The 24995-nt window shown below is 45.9% G+C and overlaps 1 protein-coding gene across 1 annotated transcript in view; it reads left to right on the forward strand.

Moving 5' to 3' along the window:
- The window catches only part of ntm (neurotrimin), a 315940-nt gene that overhangs the window by 251977 nt on the left and 38968 nt on the right, over positions 1-24995 (forward strand). Inside the window, exon 3 of the mRNA XM_084447234.1 lies at positions 18047-18279. Within this exon, the coding sequence (XP_084303360.1) occupies positions 18047-18279 (233 nt within the window). The remainder of the gene's footprint in view (positions 1-18046; positions 18280-24995) is intronic.

Raw genomic sequence — 24995 nt, forward strand, 5'->3', positions numbered from 1 at the left:
TCCGCTCGGCGCGCGACGGCGTGTACGGCAGGTCGGCGGGGTCATTTTCCGCAGCCGAGGCGGTCGACGCATCCAGAGTTCCTTCCCCCCCTCGTCTCGGCGGCGCGGAGCAGTGGAGTTAGTTAACCTTGTCCGGAGCGACCCCTCCTCCCACTTCCTCCCGTAACCCGGACACCATGATAGACCTCTCTCAGCAACCAATTAGACGCCGTCATTTTTTTTCTCTCTCTCTCTCCGCGACGTACCGGCGCCCCGGCTTTGATAGATCGCGAGTCAGGAGCCCGGGAGAGGAGGGCGAGGCAGCGAGGCGTGCGCTCCGGTCGGTCCGTCCAACACACACGCACACACGCACACACACACACACACACACACACACACACACACACACACACACACACACACACAGTCTTGGCCAAGGCCTCGGTGATCGATGGCGGGGAAACAGGGCGGCTGTTATTTATAGGGTGGGCAGGCCATTAGACCCAACTCACCGCTTAGCCTCTGCACTGCCTGTTGCTCTCCATCAGCCCGACGGAGGGGGCAGAGATTTAGAACGCCGCTCGGCTCCGCCGGCGCCCGAGTCGTCCTCCGCCTTCGCCGCCACCCGCCGCGCATCACCGATGACTCGCGGCGCTCTGGCACGACGCGTGTTTTTTAAGGACGGGTTCGGCGCGCTGGTGAAATTTAAAAAAACGCTCCGCCTTACGGTACGTGGCGATATCAGGCTTTCTCCGGGCGTGTCTGTTTAGTTTCATCGGACCGTTCGTTCTCCTTTCGCCGTTATTATCCTGTCGGAAATTTCAAACGCGCGGCGCGTCCTCCCGGCGTCCTCAAAGACGGGTCGACGCCACTTCTAATTGAGCCGCGTTATAATTGGCCGTCTCAGAAGGGGAGACTTGGTTCACTGGAGCATTTGAGGGATTGAAAGCACGCCACCCCCCCGTGCCAACCCCCCCCCCCCGTACCACGCCTGCCACCTCTTCAAAGCCCTGCACTTTATGACTCCTCGGGCCTAATGGGGATTGTTTGCAAAGGGCACCTTGGTTTGTGTGCATCTGTTCTTTGGAAAGACAAGGTGATTTTCAGCTGCGGAGCTAATCCTGGCCGAGTTCTCCGGGCGTCGCGGCCCCTGAACCGGAAAGGCTGCCCGCGGACAGTCCGTCACACCCGATTTTTTAGGCCTAGCCAAATCCAACCGATTACTTAATTGTTTATTAATTGCGTGCTGATTTTTCACCTACCCTATCCGTTTCCATTTGTTCCGGACCCCCCCTCACACACACACACACACACACACACACACTCACATACACTCTTAAATGGTAACAAGGTGACTTTCATGCTTCTGGGGTTTTAATTATAACACAATTACAAGTTTGTCCAGCGTCAACAGATGTTCTGACACGTTATGGTGCTAGAGGAAATGCGCGTGTGTGTGTGTGTGTGTGCGCGCGAGCGTGTGCGTGTGTGCGCACGCGTTCGCGCACGTGTCGGTGCGTGTGTGCGCGCTCGCCTGCGTTCGGGAAAACGAACGTAGAAGGATGGACTCCAATGTTTATTATTATCCTAGATTAAATACATTTACCATCTCTAAGCAACTTACAGCATTGAGTTGAATAGCCGTGCCGCTTTTTGTCTGCCATTCAAAAGATATGCAGCTCCAATTTCTTTGTGAGAAATGCCTCTTTTCACCCCGTAGAGCGAGTTGTTCAAGGTGACACATTCAGGTCTCCGTATGGATGCTTCCGAAGTCTGTGTTGACAATATGAACCCGGCACAAACATATAAAACTCCACAGAGCTGAATAGATGGTTAACACTGCCTCATCGCACCCATCCCCGGAAACTATCAGTGTGTGAATCATATCAGACGATCACAAAGGCTTTTTCTTAGTCCGAAATTGTCCCCTTTTTTACAGATGGAACTCTGCGTAGTGGGCAGATTGAAAGCTCTGGACTCGGGCTGTTATTTCGGGCTTGTTTTTCTCTCCGACTCCCCCGACTTTTTGTAGTTTTCGTATTGTCGTAAAACAGCGCTTACCCACCCTTAGCACGCCGAACGCATACATGAACTACTTTCGTTCGCTAGTTATTTACCTCCACACAAAAAAGAAGGCTAGCTCTCAGCTCTCCGAGCTCTGCCGTGTGATTCATGGCGTTTTCCGGGGTGTCGTGTGAAACGTTTATACACGCCGAGCGGGAGGGAGCGCCCCGGTGATTTGGCCCCAGTGTGCCTGGGATGAGAGAAGAGAGAGAGAGACAGAGAGAGAGACAGAGAGAGAGAGAGAGAGACAGAGAGAGAGTCAGAGAGAGAGAGAGAGAGAGACAGAGAGAAAGAGAGAGACAGAGGGAGAGAGACAGAGAGAGAGAGAGAGACATAGACAGAGAGAGAGAGAGAGACAGAGAGAGAGAAAGAGACAGAGAGAGACAGACAGAGAGAGAGAGACAGAGAGAGAGAGAGAGAGAGAGACATAGACAGAGAGAGACAGAGACAGAGAGAGAGACAGAGAGAGAGACAGAGAGAGAGAGACAGAGAGAGAGACATAGAGAGAGAGACAGAGAGAGAGAGACAGAGAGAGAGACATAGACAGAGAGAGAGACATAGACAGAGAGAGAGAGAGAGAGAGAGAGAGACATAGACAGAGAGAGAGACATAGACAGAGAGAGAGAGACAGACAGAGAGGGAGACAGAGAGACATAGACAGAGAGAGAGAGCGCTGAATGTGATTCATACGACGCGCTCCCCCTCTTTGGCTCGGCTTCGGGGTCCGGCTCAATTAGCTGAAGCTCACACACACACACACACACACACACGCTCGCCCGTACCCCCACACACACGCTCGCCCGCACCCCCACACACACGCTCGCCCGTACCCCCACACACACGCTCGCCCGTACCCCCACACACACGCTCGCCCGTACCCCCGAGTCCCGAGCCTCACACACACGCTCGCCCGTACCCCCGAGTCCCCTCTGACCGTCGGAGGAACCACCAGCCGCGACCCAAATAGCTTAACTGGCTGGGCCTCTCCCCCTTCTGTGTGTGTGTGTGTGTGTGTGTGTGTGTACCCACGCATGTCAATATGCCTCCACACGTGTGTGTTTGTGTCGCTAGCTCGCTGTCCTGTTTTGATGCGCTGGCGCGAGGGAGGTGGGGTCTTTGTGTGGACGTTTCCTGTCTCTTTCCGCTGAGAGCGCCGAAGCTTTAGGAACAAATCTTCCGTTTCCCAAACAAGTGCAGCTCCTGTTTGAGAGCCCTCGCTAAGAATAAGAACAAGCCAGCCTGTGACCCCGTCGTGACCCCCCAGGTATTGCAGGATGCTCTGGAGCTGCAGTGTGGTACACACACTACGCCTGCTGGAGCACTTTCATTTTGTATGCGATTTTTCACATTTCACTATTTCGGGACAACACAAGCTGTTCTCGTATACTAATACAATGCAGGTTTTCTATGTGGTTCAACCAGCTTATCTTTAAATCCTAGCCTTTTACTAGCAGTCCGCCACCTGGCAGATCTACTCTACCAGATCCCCACTCTACTAGATCCCTACTCTACTAGATCCCTACTCTACTAGATCCCCACTCTACTAGATCCCCACTCTACTAGATCCCTACTCTACTAGATCCCTACTCTACTAGATCCCCACTCTACTAGATCCCTACTCTACTAGATCCCTACTCTACTAGATCCCTACTGTACCAGATCCCCACTCTACTAGATCCCCACTCTACTAGATCCCTACTCTACTAGATCCCTACTCTATTAGATCCCCACTCTACCAGATCCCCACTCTACCAGATCCCTACTCTACTAGATCCCCACTCTACTAGATCCCTACTCTACTAGATCCCCACTCTACCAGATCCCTACTCTACTAGATCCCTACTCTACTAGATCCCTACTCTACTAGATCCCTACTCTACTAGATTCCCACTCTACTAGATCCCTACTCTACTAGATCCCTACTCTACTAGATTCCCACTCTACTAGATCCCTACTGTACCAGATCCCCACTCTACTAGATCCCTACTCTACTAGATCCCCACTCTACTAGATCCCCACTCTACTAGATCCCTACTCTACTAGATCCCCACTCTACTAGATCCCTACTCTACTAGATCCCTACTCTACTAGATCCCCACTCTACTAGATCCCCACTCTACTAGATCCCTACTCTACTAGATCCCTACTCTACTAGATCCCCACTCTACTAGATCCCACTCTATTAGATCCCTACTCTACTAGATCCCTACTGTACCGGATCCCCACTCTACCAGATCCCCACTCTACTAGATCCCCACTCTACTAGATCCTTACATGTGATCTGGGTGGTAGCGCACGTCTTCGCTGCAGCAGTGACAGAGATAACATGCTAATTGCAGCCTGGCGCGCTGCGGAGGGCGCTCGCACGGCGGCCCCGTGGCGGTCACCGCCGGCTCGTCATTATTAGCTGCAAGTGTGTGAGGTTAAGGGGGAGGGTGGACGAGTGTGTGTGTGTGGGGGGGAGGGTGGACGAGTGTGTGTGTGGGGGGGAGGGTGGACGAGTGTGTGTGTGTGGGGGGGAGGGTGGACGAGTGTGTGTGTGTGGGGGGGAGGGTGGACGAGTGTGTGTGTGTGTGGGGGGGAGGGTGGACGAGTGTGTGTGTGGGGGGGAGGGTGGACGAGTGTGTGTGTGGGGGGGAGGGTGGACGAGTGTGTGTGTGTGGGGGGGAGGGTGGACGAGTGTGTGTGTGGGGGGGGGGGGGGGGTGGATGAGTGTGTGTGTGTGTGTGTGGGGGGGGTGGTCCTGGCCCGGCTCTGGCTGTCAGTGGAGCTAATCCAGCATTCCACTTTACACACACACCCAGAGAGAGAGAGAGGGAGAGGGAGGGAGGGAGAGAGAGAGAGGGAGAGGGGGAGGGAGAGAGAGAGAGGGCGAGTGAGAGAGAGAGAGAGCGCTGTCGCCATAGTAACTACAGCGCAGAGCAAAAGCCATGCGGCGGGTTCAACGACGTGGTCAGGGGACCCACGGAGTCCGGCAGCACGGGGAGGTGACCGGCAGAAGATTATGAGATTATGAACGTGCGCGGTCTCAGCAGCAGACGCTTTTTAAATATTATTCAGCCGTGGGATTTGAGTGTTAGGGTTGACTGTACACACAGCATACTGTAATCATGTCTGATTGTTTGGTGGTTTCATTTAGCACGGTACATGCGTGATAATAGCATTATAGAGATCAATACGTTGTTTACGTTACACACAAACATGCACAAACACGTGCTGAAGATACGAGCGTAAGCTCTTCACTGACACCCGCTTAACCGGGACAAACAAACCAAGGGGACTCCACTTCCCATGAAGCATTAGTCACATTCAGTCTCTCTCCTCCCAATCATTAAACAGACTTGACCCGACACAGCAGGAAGACACCATAGGCAGTGGCGGGGATCTGTATCCAACTTTGGGGGGGATATTTACATTGAAATTTTGAGTCTTTTTTTTGGGGGGGGGGGGCATCTTCCTAATGGTCATTTATGGTCATTTGTATGGTCATTTGAATACCACTACCCCAATCTAAATATTGGGGGGGGGACAATTTTAATGATCTGAAATATTGGGGGGGTTCTTGTCACCCCCCCAGGATCCCGCCCCTGACCATAGGCCTGGTCAGTGGTGAAACGGCCGCACTTAGCAGTCCTCCAAACGGCTCCGTTGTTGTATAGAGACTCAATCCCTGATGACGCGTTGACTATTTGAAAGACTAATTCTGCCTGGAAGTTGTCCAGAGGTATGCATCCCGGCTATTTATTCCTCCTAAGTACTTTGATGCTTAATCAATCCAGCCCGGACAAAATAGATATATAACGGATGGAGGCCCTCTCTTGTTGCAAGGCAATCATGACCTAATCATAACTAGCTGGTATTTCACTGGATCAAAATGTCAATAACACAAAACAACACCAACTCCCTCTTGTAGATGTGAACAGTGTCTGTCTGTCTGTCTGTCTGTCTGTCTGTCTGTCTGTCTGTCTGTCTGTCTGTCTGTCTGTCTGTCTGTCTGTCTGTCTATCTATCTATCTATCTATCTATCTATCTATCTATCTATCTATCTATCTATCTATCTATCTATCTATCTATCTATCTATCTATCTATCTATCTATCTATCTATCTATCTATCTATCTATCTATCTATCTATCTATCTATCTATCATCTATCTGTGATTAACTCATACAGTTCAACAGACTCTTGCTTGCTGTGTTTATGTATTTGTTGTGGTTTCCTGTTTTCTGTTTGCTGTGTTTATGTATTTGTTGTGGTTTCCTGTTTTCTGTTTGCTGTGTTTATGTATATGTTGTGGTTTCCAGTGGGTGTGACTCACATTGTTAATGGGATAGTTAACTCAGAGGGGGGGGGGGGGGTGTAGTGGGCCACATGGGGGGCAGGTAAATTGACTGCACTTATATAGGTAGACCCCAATGGGCTCTTTGGTTACAATGAATCCAAATTCATTCATTCATTCATTCATTTGTAACCCACATACTCTCATGGTTTATGGCTTAAGTCTACAGTAGTCTGCATGTTTGGCCTGACAACCTACATTATAGTCACAGTGTCTTGATGTTCCCTCACACATTTCTGCTGCTGTTCCCCGTGAACGATGGATGCTGCCACAGTGAACGCATTGGCAAATGACACGCTGTGTAGCGTTAGATACTGAACACACATCTCTTGTAACACCACGGAGACGACTAGCATGCCCGTGTTCAGGTGCATCAGCTTCAGACTGGGTGCGTTCAGTTCACTGTTCATCAAAAACGTGAGTGTGTTCAGTGAACAGCTTTTAGCACATTCAGGCACAGCGCTGTGTGCCACGCTCGATTACTGCTGCCACCTTCCATGTGGAAAAACAAAGAGACCTTGATGGCAGCGCTGTGCCCGCGGCACACAAATCAAGCAAGGGTCCGGGGGTCCCCTCCCATGAGATTATGAATGTCAAACACCTCATTTCCTGCATTCCAGTGAATTTGCACCAGTGTATGTTTTATGCATAAAGTTGAAAGTCCTCTGTTACTTATCACGAATACAGGAAATAAATAGCTAGTAAAAAGCACAGTTACATCGATTATATTAAGGGTCAAATCAATGAACATCAGATCATAGACAAAATGTTTGGTCTGATAAACGTGGAAATAGCAAATGACCTGGATGACCACAGAGACCAGACATTAGCATAATGGATTCAGTTTCATCATCACTGTAAGTGAAAAGTCCAGCGATAGGCTGCCTTCGATCGTGCCGGCGTTCTGTTACCGTAATGTACCTGGCGTAGGCGCCCTCGCATATTTAGGGGACGGGTAGCCTCAGCTGCCGGGACCCTCTTGTATTTGCAAATCTGCTGAATCTGAATCTGAATCTTCCTAGGAAGTCTGACTTTCCAGTCCTATGCCAGAAGTCCTCAACTGGCATTGTGGGCCAATAGTCCTGATTGTGGCGCTACAGCAACAGTTTAAAGTTTCAAACTTTTAGAAAATCCTAACAAATCAGCCATGCATGCATCACTTTGCAACCACCACCAATATGTAAGCCCAAGTGAGCAACGTCCATATGCTTTGAGCTGGCAGGAATTATGAAGTCCATCACTCTGGTTTTCTCAAAAACTGTAAAATCTATTAAAACCTACTCCTCCCACAGTTTTCCCTCACATGTACAGTAACACCATGGAGACACCTACCTTCTCCTCAGATGTACAGTACAGTAACACCATGGAGACACCTACCTTCTCCTCAGATGTACAGTACAGTAACACCATGGAGACACCTACCTTCTCCTCAGATGTACAGTACAGTAACACCATGGAGACACCTACCTTCTCCTCAGATGTACAGTAACACCATGGAGACACCTACCTTCTCCTCAGATGTACAGTAACACCATGGAGACACCTACCCTCTCCTCAGATGTACAGTAACACCATGGAGACACCTACCTTCTCCTCACATGTACAGTAACACCATGGAGACATCTACCTTCTCCTCAGATGTACAGTAACACCATGGAGACACCTACCTTCTCCTCAGATGTACAGTACAGTAACACCATGGAGACACCTACCTTCTCCTCAGATGTACAGTACAGTAACACCCTGGAGACACCTACCTTCTCCTCAGATGTACAGTAACACCATTGAGACACCTACCTTCTCTTCAGATGAACAGTACAGTAACTCCATGGAGACACCTACCTTCTCCTCAGATGTACAGTAACACCATGGAGACACCTACCTTCTCCTCACATGTACAGTAACACCATGGAGACACCTACCTTCTCCTCACATGTACAGTAACACCATGGAGACACCTACCTTCTCCTCAGATGTACAGTAACACCATGGAGACACCTACCTTCTCCTCAGATGTACAGTAACACCATGGAGACACCTACCTTCTCCTCAGATGTACAGTACAGTAACACCATGGAGACACCTACCTTCTCCTCAGATGTACAGTAACACCATGGAGACACCTACCCTCTCCTCAGATGTACAGTAACACCATGGAGACACCTACCTTCTCCTCAGATGTACAGTAACACCATGGAGACACCTACCCCCCACCCCCTCACATTTAACCCATTGGACGGCACCAGCAAAGGATTGCCTGGCAATGATACAGTTTAAGGCTTATAGAAAACATGGCAGGCTAATTGTTTTCCTGGGTTTGTAAATGAGCAGGTAGAATGTAGGCTGGCGTTCTCCTAAGCACAGCTCATGTATTTCACACCATGAATGGCTTGGTTGGTTTTCATTTTGTGAGTTTTTCACGTTTCCCCTCTCGAAACATATTTCATTTGATGAGAGGAACACATGCTATTCAATTATTGAAGTCAATGGTATAATAGTGTCCCCCTCACCAGCTATTAGTCAGAGAGGTTTTCTGCCTAATTAAGCGGTTTCACTTCAGACAAACACAATAGTTTCAGAATAGAATAGAAACGGGAGTGTCCATGTAAATGAGCTGGTATTCTTCTGTCTGTTCTCTCTGTCACATGATTTATTTCACTTTGAACATTTCATTTGCTTCATAAAATCAATGGAGCTATCTACGAGTTAATTACCCATGACTTATTATTCTCATCATACAAAAATGTAAACAGAATTAAAATACATCTGGTTTTAACATCTGGTTACAGCCAGATGTATTTATATTATTTAAAAAAAAGAAGAGGATTATTTGATGTTCTATAAAACTGATTGTTGACCGATGTCCTTGTCTGTCTCTACTGAGAGTGCTAGGATGCGGAAAAAAAAGTTGCATTAAAGGCTTTTTGTGACAATGTCAATGTCATTTTAGTTATATACAGTAGCACCATTTGTACAAATCAGTGTTTGTATGCTTTACATAAAAGGAGAAAGATAAAATAGGTTATCACTGCCATGTTACTGCAACACATTTTAGCAGTGATAATCATGAGCCATCATCTGGCTTCAAACACAGCATTCGTTAGGATAGTTCTCCCTGGATGGATGGTAGCCTAACATTTAGTTTTCTTTTCTTTTCATCATACAGGACAATTCCGTTGCATTTGTCAGACATGCCTTCCACACTTCTCTTGGTGGCCTTTATCTTGGACATATTCTGGATGTTGTCTTCATTCGCTAGCTCCTGACAACATCAAAAGAGAGAAATACAAAGAAACGCAGCGACAGTCGTGTGATTATTTTAGAATCCATTTGAAGTCAGATCGGTGACCTTTTCTGCTGGGGAAAAAACAGAGTTGAGCTTTACATCCCCTCAGTATGACCACGAAATGCAGCGGAAGGCTTCATAATTCATGGCACATCGTTTCAAGGTTGGCTAAACTTTATTTTCATTTACTGTACTTAAAACTTGCAACCCAGGCACAATTGTTGTCTTTTGAGCACGGCCATTGCTGTCCATTTAGCACGGTCATGCGTGACTTGTTAATTCAACCTGAAGTAGTTTTATTTTTTCTGATTAATTTTCTTTATCTCTTTAATGTATTCATCATGCACGCTTTATGCCGTGCCCAACGCGTCTCTAGGACACTCATGGACCTCTCCTGATCAGATGACCATTTCATATCAAATAGAACTACTGTTATCTCACAAAATTAAGTTTACACTACAAAGAGGCAGATGGTAGCCCACTTAAAGGACAGGTTCGGAATTTAGCATTATAAGCCATGTTATAAGGTTATTTACGGTCATATACTGTACAACGGCTGATATCAAAGTTCCATCAATCGGTGCACTCTTGAGATATAGCCCGTCGCCACTAACACAATCAATGGATTTGTAGGTGCATAGTGCATAGACAAAATCCCTCAACAACACCATAAACTCTCTTTTTCAGAGACGAGAAACTCACCGAGTGGTCACTGGTGTCCGTTGATGTTCTGGCAAAAAAATCGTCATAAAGTCTGCTTCCGATCGAGTTATATTGATCATATTTTATCCATTGATTTGTATTGACAACTAAGCCAGAGATGTTTAGATTCATATGCGTCTCATGTTCGTTTTGATCAACAAACACTTCTATCTAACACTATCAATGAAAAAGCTGCAAAGCAATCTTAGGTTTCTCAACTTGTTAACCTTATCCTAAAACATGGCTTATAATGCTCATTTCTGAATCTGTCCTTTAAGTGTTTGACCTGTTGGTTTACGCACTAGGCTGTTAAACAGAACTCTTCAATCGAAAAGCGCCACCGAGAAAGATCATTTCTTTATGATGTAAAATTAATGAGTACAATATGTAAATCCTAGATCTAAATATGTAAATCTAGACCCAGGACTAGGTGGCGGGACTACATCTCCGCACTGGCCTGGTAGCGGCTAAAGATTCCCCAGGCAGAGCTGGTTGATGCTGCCAGGGAAAGGGATGTCTGGGGCCCCCTGCTGGAACTGCTGCCTCCGCGACCCGACCCCGGATAAGCAGATGAAGATGGATGGATGGATGGATGGATGGATGGATGGATGGAATATGTAAATCTAAAAGGAAGCACGTAGAAAATGGAATGTTTCTGTGTGTCTCCTTTAATCTGAATGTACCAGAGTGAACAAAACTCTCACCTTTGTCCATTTTGTTCACAGAAATAAAGTAAGACATGCAGGCATTAATATGAGTACAGGCACTTCAACAGACATGATACAGAACAGTTAGTGAAGGCAGCATTAAACAATACCACTGTTTGTTTTTACGTGACTAGACTGTGAAATTGCATTGGGATGAAAATAATTCATAATATTTTACAAATTCCTCACACCAATAAGGTTAGTTAAGAGCAATATTTAATTCCCTCCCCAATGAATAACAGACCTACTTAAAAGGCCTGTGGATATTTCAAAGTGGTAAGAGCCAGAAGCCAAATATGAAATATGTATAACACAGGAAACTAGCATTTCCCTTGTAGTTGTAGATGAAGGCATTCAAACTTGATTTCTATACTCCCTTTAAAGAACTGACTTTTTTCTGTAGCTTATCCATGCATAAGTAATGTTTTTTTAAACAATAAAAAAAGATTGCGTTCACTCTGGAGTAGGCTGACTCTGTAATGATGACAGAGCATTAAACATGATGTAACCCTTTGATCTCTGAACAGATTCTGCCGGCCTCCAACTAATTGTGAGGGAAGAGCTCCATGTATTCTTAATTATACGTGCACACTTCTGTGTCAGAGCGCACGTTCGGAGCGAGCAGAAGTTGTTTATTCCGGCGCTTAGCGTTCACATCCTCTGCACATCGGGCAGATCCTCTTTCATGGTACTGAGAGGTTTGACATGTCATTTGGATTAAATTGGCTTGTGGTCTGTGCACCAGCGATAAGAGGAAATGGCGTGCTGTAAAATATTTATTATATTAATTTCTTTTTGTTGCATTCTGGGGGATTTTGGCTGTTTTTCTCAGTACAAGCCAGTATGACGACCTCGCCCGGCGGTTCCAACAGCAGGGTTTTAGCCAATCACACCACCTCCAAAGCAGGCGAGGCCTTTCCTCAATATCTGAAGTCATTTCACTAGCTGGAGATTCAATAACAGCCAGAAATTTCATTTGCTCACAACGGGCTATTTTAAAAGATTAAACCATATTTTAAAGGAGACTGTAAGCACCAAAAGGAGACCAAGCTCTTGAGTAATGTGCTTTGCTCAAGAGCACAATGGCAGGGCAGTGGGAGTACAGAGCTGAGACCAAACATTCAATTTCCTGTCCCTCAAGGAGCTCCCTTCTGAACTCGCTGGCCTCAGCTGATGTATATCCCAACGAGCACCCTCCTTCTCCCTGGCCGGTCAAGCTCCCAAACTCACAGATACAACCGTCACGTGGAAGACTGATCTTTTTCTAATGTAATTCTTTTCTAATTTAATGTTTCTAATGAGAGCCAGAGAAAGCCTGGGATATTGAGTTAATATCGTGGTTGAGTCCAGTGACTTTCTATTTTCACACCTGACCTCTGGGACTCTCTCACACACACACACACACACACACACACACACACACACACACACACACACACACAACCTTGTACTTTTCCCACCCCGGCAATGCTTCCCCTTTAGGTGGCAACAAATCCTTGCGGAGACTTTTTTTTGGGGGGTTCCGGTCACCACGGGGACGTATTTGTCACAGCGGAGAGGACCAGCGAGGCATCCTTGATCCACCTGGCCAACTTCAGAGCGAGAGTACAAAAATACTCGGTACATCAAACTCAGTAGCTACATCAAAAAGGTATTTTAATGTTTCGGGTGCCGATTGGCCAGTAGTGGATCATAAAACAAACGGACTCCCCAGTGGGAGAACAAGTGATCCTCCCTCTTTTACCACGGTCCCGGCGCAGTGTCTGTAGAGGACCGGCTGCTTCTGTTCCCCTGATAATGAACGCCCTTGTCTCTCCCTCTGCAGCTGCAGAAAGACAGTATCAGCTACATTTACCTACCGGGAATCCCTACGGGCTTTCACAGGTTACCCTCTGTAAGATAAGTTAGTCAGACGGAGCAGAACAGGGCCAGAACCGCCACGCCGTCGTTAGTAAAGTCGGCTCCGGGTTCATCGAGAACGCGAGCGGCGCATAACGAGCCGTTAACGAGCCGTTTACGGCGGTTCGTCTTTAGGAGGGCGGCGACGGTCAGGAGAGCGTGAGGACGCTTCCTTCCTTAGCGTTGAATAATCTAGCGGACTGCAGTTGTGGCGGTCTGGTCGTGGGATGTTGCTAGTGTGCTGCTTCCACTTAAAGGAGTAGTAAAGGGAAAAATCATGTTTAGCCCTGTTTTAAGGTTACTTATGATCATATACAATGGTTCAGATCAAAAAGTTGACAAAACTAGCACTTTTGAGAAAGTCTGATTATTGTGGGTGGGCACCGTGAAAAATCATTCAAAAACATGTTAAACTCTTGATTTCAAAGACAATAAGCTCACCGAGGGGGTAATTAGTGTCCGTTGGTGTTCTGACATCAAATTCGCCGCAAAGTATGAATCCTGTAGGGTTTTATTGATCATTTAATGAAATCCATTGACTTGCATTGTAGATGTGTAGATCAATCCGCAGAGGGGATTCAGGAAGCGGAACTACTTACGGTAGCTATTGTTATTGTTCAAGTGGAAGTTTACACACGTATGTACTGCGACTAAATAGTTCTATGCTAAATATTTTTAAAAATCCTGATGAACTAGAATCTTACTTTATGGCGAATTATATGTCAGAACGCCAACTAACACCTCGGTGAGTTTCTTGTCTTTGAAATTGAGAGTTTAACATGTTTTTGAATGATTTTTCAAGGTGCCCACACACATCCATTGTATGACCAAAACGGTGGTAGAGCAATTATCAGACTTTCTCAAAAGTGCTAGTTTTGTCAACATTTTGATCTGAACCATTGTATTATGATCATAAGTAACCTTAAAACAGGGCTAAACATAATTTGTCCCTTTACTACTCCTTTAAGATCCTGTTTTAATCAAGATTTTTAACAGTTGCCCAAGGAATAACTCTTATTTTTAGGGGGTTCAGAGTTTTATAGTGGCATATTTCTGTCCAGTAACATGAGCACTTAAACTGTGTCGATCCATCACCTTCACTGTCCTCATTGAAGACGTGACTGTTCTGGAGTAAAGGCTTACAGTATGAGGACGACGAAGGTGATGGACTGAATATGCCAATCAGCAAAGAGCTTGTGTGTCCTGCTGGATCTCCTCCAAGCCACCGTTAAGTCTCTGACTTCCATTAAATTAACTCAATTTAATGAATCTGCAGACTAGTACACACACACACACACACATTGTCCTTGTAAGTCTCATTGACCTCTTGAGTCCTAATTTGACCCCGGCACGTAGGCTACCGACGAGTACCTGTACAGAGATCAACACAATATACACAATTAGTATTGCGAGTCATTCTCATTCGTGTGTTTGTCATGTGTACTTGGCAAGAAGAAACGGCAACCCTGGAAGCTTGTTGACAAACAGCGTAGCGTAAAATCCGTTTATGTTCCTCGCAAAAACATCACTTTAGAATGCTTTTCAAGACGTGTGATGGCCCAAGAAAAAAACTCATCAGCACCAAAGACATTTTGACATTTACCACACATTAGTACTTGGTGATATATTATTAGCACCATATCACTAGTACATACTGTGCATTTCAACATCATGTAGTCACTGCCCAGCTCATCCGAGAGGCCATTCCGAGGCCCTGGAGATATCAGTCCACATGGCATATTAACCCAGACCCTAGAGAGACCAGTCCACATGGCATATTAACCCAGACCCTAGAGAGACCAGTCCACATGGCATATTAACCCAGGCCTTGGAGATATCAGTCTACATGGCATATTAACCAGGACCCTAGAGAGACCAGTCCACATGGCATATTAACCCAGACCCTGGAGATATCTGTCCACATGGCATATTAACCCAGACCCTAGAGAGACCAGTCCACATGGCATATTAACCCAGACCCTAGAGAGACCAGTCCTCATGGCATATTAACCCAGACCCTGGAGAGACCAGTCCACATGGCATATTAACCCAAGCCCTGTAGATATCAGTCCACATGGCATATTAACCCAGACCCTAGAGAGACCAGTCCACATGGCATATTAACCCAGACCCTAGAGAGACCAGTCCACATGGTATATTAACCCAGACCCTAGAGAGACCAGTCCACAGTGGCATGATAACCCAAGCCCTAGAGAGACCAGTCCACATGGCATATTAACCCAGGCCTTGGAGATATCAGTCCACATGGCATATTAACCCAGACCCTAGAGAGACCAGTCCACATGGTATATTAACCCAGACCCTAGAGAGACCAGTCCACATGGTATATTAACCCAGACCCTAGAGAGACCAGTCCACAGTGGCATGATAACCCAAGCCCTAGAGAGACCAGTCCACATGGCATATTAACCCAAGCCTTAGAGAGACCAGTCCACAGTGGCATATTAACCCAGGCCTTGGAGATATCAGTGCACATGGCATATTAACCCAGACCCTGGAGATATCAGTCCACATGGCATATTAACCCAGACCCTAGAGAGACCAGTCCACATGGCATATTAACCCAGACCCTGGAGATATCAGTCCACATGGCATATTAACCCAGACCCTAGAGAGACCAGTCCACATGGCATATTAACCCAGGCCCTGGAGATATCAGTCCACATGGCATATTAACCCAGACCCTGGAGATATCAGTCCACATGGCATATTAACCCAGACCCTGGAGATATCAGTCCACATGGCATATTAACCCATGCCCTAGAGAGACCAGTCCTCATGGCATATTAACCCAGACCCTAGAGAGACCAGTCCGCATGGCATATTAACCCAGACCCTGGAGATATCAGTCCACAGTGGCATATTAACCCAAGCCCTAGAGAGACCAGTCCACAGTGGCATATTAACCCAAGCCCTAGAGAGATCAGTCCACAGTAGCATATTAACCCAAGCCCTAGAGAGACCAGTCCACATGGCATATTAACCTAAGCCCTAGAGAGATCAGTCCACAGTAGCATATTAAGGTCTTCAATCGTCTCTCGCGCACTGCGGTCCATTGCCCTGACATCCACTGCCACTTTATATCGATTCCACACACACTGACTTTTGTCTTCTTTTCTCATCACGACTCCCCCCTCGCCCTGGGGAGACCATCATCCCTGCAGCCGGACTGACGGATGATGATCTGGACCATAGCCGTGACAGTGCAAATGGGGCTGTCTTCTGCCAGGGCATTCCTCTCACCGGCTCCCTGGGTTTAAGCTTGGTCGTTTACGTAACCAAATTTCAACCCAGGATTTCCCGGCTCAAGAAGAAATAAATAAAAGTGCATGCGTTACATCACAACGCAAACCACTGACTCATAACACATATTGCTTAATATATTAACTTAACATACTATTTTCAGAGAATGTAAAAACTACTTGTTTGGGTGCTGTAGTCTCTTACAGTATAAAATGCCCTATAGTATCTCAATGATTCAATTCTGGCTGGTTATGAGAGGATAGCCAGTTCACACTGCGACCAACTGGTGCGCAACATGTCAGCTCAGTAAACACGCAAACAGGCTACAATCTGTTGTCTGATCAGCGCAGAGTCAAAGTTGGCTGACTAACTCCCTCGCCTCGCGCTCCAGGGCGACGCCGACCGACCCTTCGGCCCCCCTGCTGTGTCTGACAGCGTGTGGGGCTGTAGGCCAGGCGTCCGGCAGACGGGATTCCGCTTTTAAACTCTCTCCGCGGTCGCAAAGCCGCCTCCCCCGACGCCTCGGTCGTATTCACAAACGGTACGGATAGGCGGACAGCTGCGGACGCAGCGGAGGCGTTGGGGGTTGTGTTTATACTACTCCCGTAGTCCGCTCGGAGGACTCTGCGGTCGGCGCCGTCACGGCGTAGGGGGCGTGACCGACTAGTATGCGCACCCCCCCCCCCCCCTCCCACCCAAAAAAAGAGCGGCGCGCAGACGTCCGTGCGGAGCCGACGCGTCGTGCACGCCCTCCGATGACGGATTTTACGCAGCGCAGACCCTATCGGACTCTCGCAGACGCGGGAAGTATAACCGGATTGTGATCGAATTTCAGGCTTTTCAGGGATGAGTTCTAGCTGTTTATTTACTGCTCTGTCCCCCTGTTTGCAACCCACTGGCCTCCTTTGAAGCTAAGACCCCTGCCTGTGTTCTTCTTCATTTATGGCAGGATACCCTCTCTGGGGGGTGGATTTAAACGACACCCCCCAGGCCTTGTTTATGATCCTAGTGTTTACTCAACTGTGGTCTCCCATTGTGTCGTTGTCTTTCAAGAACCATTTGATCATATCTCTTCTGTCGTACCAACGTGTTGAACTTTCGACCTCGTTAGTTCGCCATTGTCGATGACGTTGCTGATGATGTGTAAATGTTGAGTTAGCCAATCAGATCCTAGACACGTAATATCCGGGCCTATCTTTGAATATAAGGCCGCGCAAAATAGAGTTCTTCAGTTCTTGGGTGAAGCGCTGTTTTGTGTTCCCTTCAAGAGCCCGGTTGTGTCTGTATGTATTTTTGGAATAAAGAACCAGTCTTTGAACGGTTAGCTCGAACCTCGGCAAAACTTTTGACTCTTTATTCATTTCTAGATATCCAAATTAAATGTAGCATTCACAGGGGCGTGGCGCTAACTCTCTGTCTAGGGGTGGGTTTAAAAAATCGATTCATCGAATCTGAATCAAATGATTCAGAATCGATTCATGAATCCCAGAATCAATCTTTTATTTAATGAATGAATGAATAAATGAAGGAATGAATAGTTCATTAATTCATTCAATGATTCATTCATTCATTCATTTTTGGAAATCAGTATCGATACCCAGCCCTAGTATTGATGTGTTGCATAACTTGGCAGTCATGTAATTAAGGTTACAGCAAAAAAAAAACAGGTTTTAGTAACACTAACCGAATCGATATTTCATCTAATCGAATCGTGATGATCGATTCTGAACCTTGTGAATCGGAATCGAATCGATTCCTGAAATTCAAATGGATACCCAGCCCTGCCTCTGTCCCTCCCGCTCCGCAGGTGCCCGCAGGGGGAGGCGGTGACCCACACGGCCTGGCTCAACCGCTCCAGCATCCTCTACGCCGGCGAGGACAAGTGGTCGGTGGACCCCAGGGTCAGCCTGGTGACCTACAGCCAGGAGGAGTTCACCATCAAGATCCAGGATGTGGACGTGACGGACGAGGGGCAGTACCTGTGCGCGGTCCAGACCAGCCGCAACCCCAGGACCCTGTCGGTGCACATCCTTGTGCAAGGTAACCAAGGAGACGCGCCCCCGCCGTGTGACGCCGCCGTCAAGCGGCATTGACATAGAACCTGTCAATTATCATGTCAATATCCTGTCAATTATCCTGCCAATATCCTGCCAATTCCTGTCAATACCTGTCAATAATATATAGAGAAATAGATTCCTTCAACATGTGAGAGAGGGAGGGAGAGAGAGAGAAAGAGAGAGAGAGGGAGGGAGAGAAAGAGAGAGAGAGAGAGAGAGAGAGAGAGAGAGAGAGGGAGAGAGAGGGAGAGAGAGAGAGAGGGAGAGAGGGAGAGAGAGAGAGGGAGGGAGAGAGAGAGAGAGAGAGAGAGAATATCATTATGGGATGCTCGTCTCTTAGTCACCAGGCCTCACCTCTAGTTGACGCAGTCCAGTGTGTTTAAACCATTCCGCTCACATAACTGCTGTATCATTCAGCAAGTAAACAAACAACCTTGTTATTTTTTTATGAGATGGAATTCGTGATTGAGGCTCCAGAGGTAAGTCTCATTGTAGAGTGGTTTTAACAGAGAAGCACAGATAGGGAACACATTATTTTGAAGTGTACTCACAAGCTGCATCCATCATGTGTTCCATCACGTTCAAATCAAATCAAACTTTATTTGTATAGCGCATTTCATACACAGAGGCAACACAATGCGTCCAATTGTCTACCACTGCACCAGTCTGGGGCCACTGTGCCAGAGGAGCTTTTCAAACTATCTTTTTTTTTTTGTCAGTGCAGAACTTCAGATTGTAAACAACATTCCGCAGCATGAGTGCTCGTCTCCTCCACTCTCCAACTTAACGACGTGATTTGCCGAGCCATATGTTCTAATGAAGTGGATAATAGTCTGATTAGGGACGACCAATGAAATGGCCCCACAGCGGTACAGTATTTTTCCTAATCAGTCGATCCTGAGTCAGTGTGATTGATGACGGTGTCAGCCCTGAGCATCAGAGCGTGAGGAGGGAACAGTGGAGCGTCGCCGAGCGGCACAGAGCGACAGAGGGAATCGGAGGGCGAGTCTGTCCTCTTTTCTTTGTCTACCCTCCCTCTCTTAACGGCTCTTCTGTTCATAAAAGGCCCATGCGCCGTGTGAGTGAAAGTCAAACGAATGCAATTTTCATGTTTGTTTTTCTCTCTCTCTCTTCCGGATACTGTGAGTGTTAGTGGTGGACGGTCTGGATACTCTCCATTGAAATCCGTTTGTGTCGGATCAGAAAACGATCTCGCCAGTCAGGTTCGGAGGAATTTGAAATTCAAACAGCTACGCTGGGGGGGTTGTTATGACAGCAAGGAGCGATTGAAGTTAGTGTGTGATAGATGGTGATGATAGTAAATAATAATACTTTATTTGTATAGCACCTTTCATACGAATAAATGCAGCTCAAAGTGCTTTTCAACAGAGGATATACATCAGTGGCGGCTGGTGACTCAAAAAACTGAGGAGGACAGGAGGAAGAGAGGCGAACCGCCCATGGGCGCCGGGGGGCACTTTCCCTCAGTCAGTTATTATTTGAAATATCAGCTTTAAAGTGGATTTACAGTCAATTTTAGCATATTATGAAAAACGGAATAACACTTTCTTTAACTACATGCAGCATTTATTTATCATATTCATGATAAAATATTACAAAACAACAATAAAACATTGTAAGCAATAGTTGTTGTAATGGATTGTACTCTTCTCTAAAGAGAGAAAATAATTGATATTGGTGAGGTGCTGGAGAGGTTAGGTGATATATGAAAAATGTTTTTGATTAGGGGACACTGAGGTGTGCTGGCTCTCAAACAGTTTGTTGGCAAATAGATTTGACAACTGGACAATGGAATACGTTGCACAGCAAATGCAGTATCCAACAGTTCGCTCATGGCTAGCTAGCAATGGTACAGCTATGGGATTAGCTCATTTGGGTTGCTGTCAAAGCTGCCACTCTTATGTAGCCTACAATTATCAGAACAATATGAACATTCAGTTGAAAGGAAAAGTAAGATAAAACAATAAAAGAAAAAGATAAGAAATCAAGTAAAAATACAACAATTGAATAAAATATTGTACTGACTGGAATGGTCTGCATCATCTTGCCCCAGATTCTCAATCGGGTTGAGGTCTAGGCTTTACTGAGCTTCCTAGGTGCTGGTGGAGAAAAGAAAACGGCTCACTAACTCGTACGTATGAGATATTACCTCGTAGCTAACTCGTACGTACGACTTACTGAAAGCGTGCATTTACTCCTTATAATCAATGCCGATTCAACAACAACGAGTTCAGCTGATAGCCTGGTGTGGAAAGTCTCTGGGTTTTCCCCCACACTTTGTCCATTTATCTACAAGATGGTAACGAGGTGTCTTGACACATCCTAATGCCAATTATTCTACTGATCAATGTGCTCAGTGATGTCGGATGGCCGAGTGGATAAGATCGATAACCTTGGAGTGATTGATCGCCTCCTTCGCAAGTTCGAATCCCGCCTGAGATGTTGTTGTTTTAACTAACGGTAGTTATTCAGCTTTAGATTGACAGATATCTACTTTATATATTTGCTGTTTTCGCCAACAGTATCACCTTAGCTGTCTATGCATTTAAAACAATATAACAAATGCATGAAGGATGGCAGCTATCGATCTAGTTGTTGGTGCACTGTCTATGACTGTCTTTGTGTATCCATGCAGTGAGCTACATCCAGAACTGAGAGTAGGAATCATGGATGTATTAAAAGTAGGAATTGATAATATTAACTCACCCAGCCCTGGTGACCGCCCTGGGTACAGAGTATCTGGAACCTACACCCACGTCTGAGGTGAGAGGGGCTTTCTGCTGCATCGCTGCCAGGCTCTGGAACTCCCTGCCCTCACACATGCGCCGGTTTGACTCAGCGGACCCAATTAGTCCATTCAAAATCCACCCGCTCAAACTGGCCTACTGTAACTCTTACTGTATCACGTGTTCCCCTATTATTCTTTGTGTCACTGTTTTACCCCCCCCCCTCCTACACGTGGGCCCTCCTAACGCCTCCCATGCTGTTTTGTTTCTGCCGTGTCACCGCCATGTCAGGCTGTTTATTAGGTCTCTTGCGAGCGCAGTAGCTTTTCCTCCAGAATGTCTCTGTACTTTGCTCCAATCATGTTGCCCTCAGTCTTCAGTGCCAAATAGTGCTTAGTGTTGAGGCCAAAAAGGTCTCCTCAGATCAAAGAATCTTCCCCCCACTTAGACTCAAGTGTCTCCCGCATGTCTCCAGGCTTTGCCAGCTGAGATTATATGCGAGTTGTTTCCAAGCGACGGCGTTTCTTCTCGCCGCTCTGCTACGGCGGCGTCTGGTGGGTCCTGGCACCGGGTATTCCAGAGCCAGCCGGTAGAGCGCATGGGAGGTTTCTAGGCACCAGAAGGGCCCTTGAGCTACCCCAGCCAAAACGGACCTCGGACCTGGAGGCCTTTGGATACCACCGGAGAACCTTTTTGGTGTTCTAGTGTTCTAGTTTGGCGTTCGGAGCTGCGTTCTAGTGTAACAGGCAGATCAGGAGGCTTTTGGAGAAAAAACCTCTAGGAATAGGCCTACACTGTAACGCTGTGTTCACTTCACATTATAAAAATCAAACAGATAATTTAAGAGTTTGAGCTATATGGTAGACATATCTTAATGGATAGTATAGCCTAGTTAATATCAACTTCGAAATAACAATAACAGGAGTCACAAAGGGACAGTTGGCGCATGGAGAACAATACTGTCAGAGGCACACATCTAAATTAAGAATACAATAAGCTGACACAGCCAGAACAAATGACATGGCTGTTGAGCACCACTACACAACACACTGGACTGCCATTTGGTACTGCCGCATGCTTTTTCAAGTCCACACTCTCGAACCTGATTAAATCATGAGGGGACAGGGCGAATTGACGGTCACAGGCCTACAGTGCAAGAGAATTGTGAAGTCTCTAAATCAGCGGTCCTCAACTTTTTTGCACCACAAACAGGTATCATATGCACCACAAACAGGTATCATATTGACAATATTTTTGCACACGACGGATTAGGCTGATTATTCTTTAGTAGGCAGATTAATTAGTAACTAACAAGTAATTTGTTGTTCTGCATAAGTTTTTCTTTACAATATAATATAAACCATCTAATTAGGAATCGAGAGGCGACTTTGTAAGCGGGAGAGCGATGCTGCATGCGCGCCTGTGTGGGTCTCGGTCGGAAGAGAGCGCTTGATGATCCTACAATCACACTCTGAGCTATAGAATGATGTTCCATGTTTATGTAATTCCAAACGCTCCCATTTTGCCTGTCGATAAGAATTACAGCTAAGCAAGTGGGCGTTTGGCAGTGCAAGAGGATTCTAGAGTCTCTAAAAGACTGTTTTACTTTTCCAAGTGTACATACAGTACAACCATAAGCACTTAGTAATGTTAGCCAGCTAGATAGCTCGTTGAGATATAAGTTAACAGCCCTCTTGGAAGATCTGTTCCATCATTTCATGACTGTACACACATGACTGTAAACACAATCTAATGCCTTGAATCTGATTCATTAGTCCAATCCACCATCCCGGCAATCAATCATCCGAGCTTGCACTAGTTTTGTGAATTCATTTTTCAACAATGTTCTAAATCTTCGTTTTCCATGTTGATCGCTGCCAGTAGCTAGCTAGATAGCTAACGAGACTGTGATTGACGAGCCTCAGTTGTCAGGCTCTCCTCAGGTGATTGACAGCCAGATGAATGGCTATAACTAGTTTTGATTGGATAAACCGTCCCAATGTTTAAATATCAATGGGAATTCCAATGTAAGCACTTCCAGAGCTATGCCCACTTTTACAGCATTTTGACAAATCACTATTACACTATTATTATGTTACATTTCGACTGATGATGCCAATTTTCACGGTTTTATATGTGTGGGCTGATTTGATTGGTTGATTTTTCATTTGGTCTTGATTTCCGTAAGCCAGAATCATTTTACCTGGCCTACAATGTTAAGTGAATAACGAGCTAGTAAGACCGCTGTCATCGGACCGTAACGTGGACTGTATTTTCATGAGGACTGTAGGGGGCGACGGAGCACTTCCAAAACAGTAAACACGGATGAAAATGAAGCGATATGGCAGAACACAAGACGCATTTATGTCAACAACAGTCTGAAGTCTGCCTTTAGGCGCAAAATCAAGTTTTATTTGGATTTGGTATGGGTATGCCAGACCATATAGGAGCAATCGTCACTGCTCTGCCATAAAGCCCAGATTCGTGAAGTGCCCTGGCTATTGTTGTCCCATGATGCACAGTTTCTCCCATCTCAGCTATGGAAGACTATCCGCTCCTTCCACGTTTCCATAGCCTCTTAGTCCAAGTGGCCTCTCCATGACCCACCTCCAACGGCTTCTTAGTACTGGAGGACGGCCTTTTCTAGGCTCTTTCATAGATGAGCCATATTCTCTCCATTTCTTTTATGATGGACTTAATTGTTCTCTGGGGGATATGAAAACATACCTTCTGCAGTCTAGGACCAATGGCCTTGGGTAGCAGACATAGGACACGGCGACTGAGTAGAAGGACAGATGCTGCTGGTAGCTTGCAAAGTAGAACGTATGCAGTACTTTATTAGGACGGACGTTTCGATCCATTAGGCAAACAGTTTGATAAATAACATCAACACTTACAAATAAATTTGATATACTGTAATTGTGTTATTTATAAAATAGTTTTTGCTTTTCACTGTAAATATTGCCCTAACATGTTAGTATGTGGCAATTTAATACAGGCATAGGCCCACTCTATACTACACCATAGGTCTGAATATAACTGTCCAGGTGTCATCAATCACCAGTTATATGACCCACACCTCTTTGTAAGGTGTCATGGCCTTCGTACTCTAGATCTGAGGAAGATTGAAACATTGTCTGCCATAATAAAGTTTAAGTTCTATTTTGCAATGTTCTACCAGCAGTGTGCGGGATCTTCTCTGGGAGATGTGCGATGCCTCGGACCTTGTGTTCATCAGTGACACAAAAAAAACTAAATCAGATCCATTTTGATTCCATGTTGTAACACAATAAAGTGTGCCTACTCCTGATTTCTCTAGATCTCATGCTACGAACACAAGCTGTTAGTTATCATTTCATGTCCTTGTGGATGGCCACAAATTAAAAATGCTTTTGGCATTGCCATTCTTTTTGCAACACAGCGCTTTAATTCTACTATTCATTTCATTTAGGTTACTACACATGATTGAAAAGTGATCACTAGTGACTATATTCTTTTGAAAGAAGTAGTAACGGTAGCTAGTTACTACTTTTCAGTAACTTGCCCGGCACTGGAAGATAACCAAGAAAAACAAAACATTTCAGTTATTAATTAAGATAATTTGATTTGGACAGACTAGTCTCCTTTTTTCCCCTCAAGTGCCTCTGTTGTCAGCACAGCAGCACTACTAAAAAAAAACCTTTAATATTTTTTTTTTCTCTCTCTTTGTTCTAATATCTTGCAGACTTAATTGCTTACATGTTGGGTTTGCTCTGTCAAAATTTCAAACGCTTCTCATGGCCACCGAGGGTTTTCATTAATTAAATACATTATGTCAGTTACGACAATTCAAGTATTTTTAATTGTTTTGGACCTTGAGAACTGTCAAAGCTTAAGTGGCGAAGTGATAAGGCTTTATATACATAGCCTCTAGGCCTGATGAACTTGTGGGCACATCAGCTTATCAGTAATC

This window comes from Borostomias antarcticus (assembly GCF_949987555.1).
Source record: "Borostomias antarcticus genome assembly, chromosome: 1".
Classification (NCBI taxonomy): Eukaryota; Metazoa; Chordata; class Actinopteri; order Stomiiformes; family Stomiidae; genus Borostomias; species Borostomias antarcticus.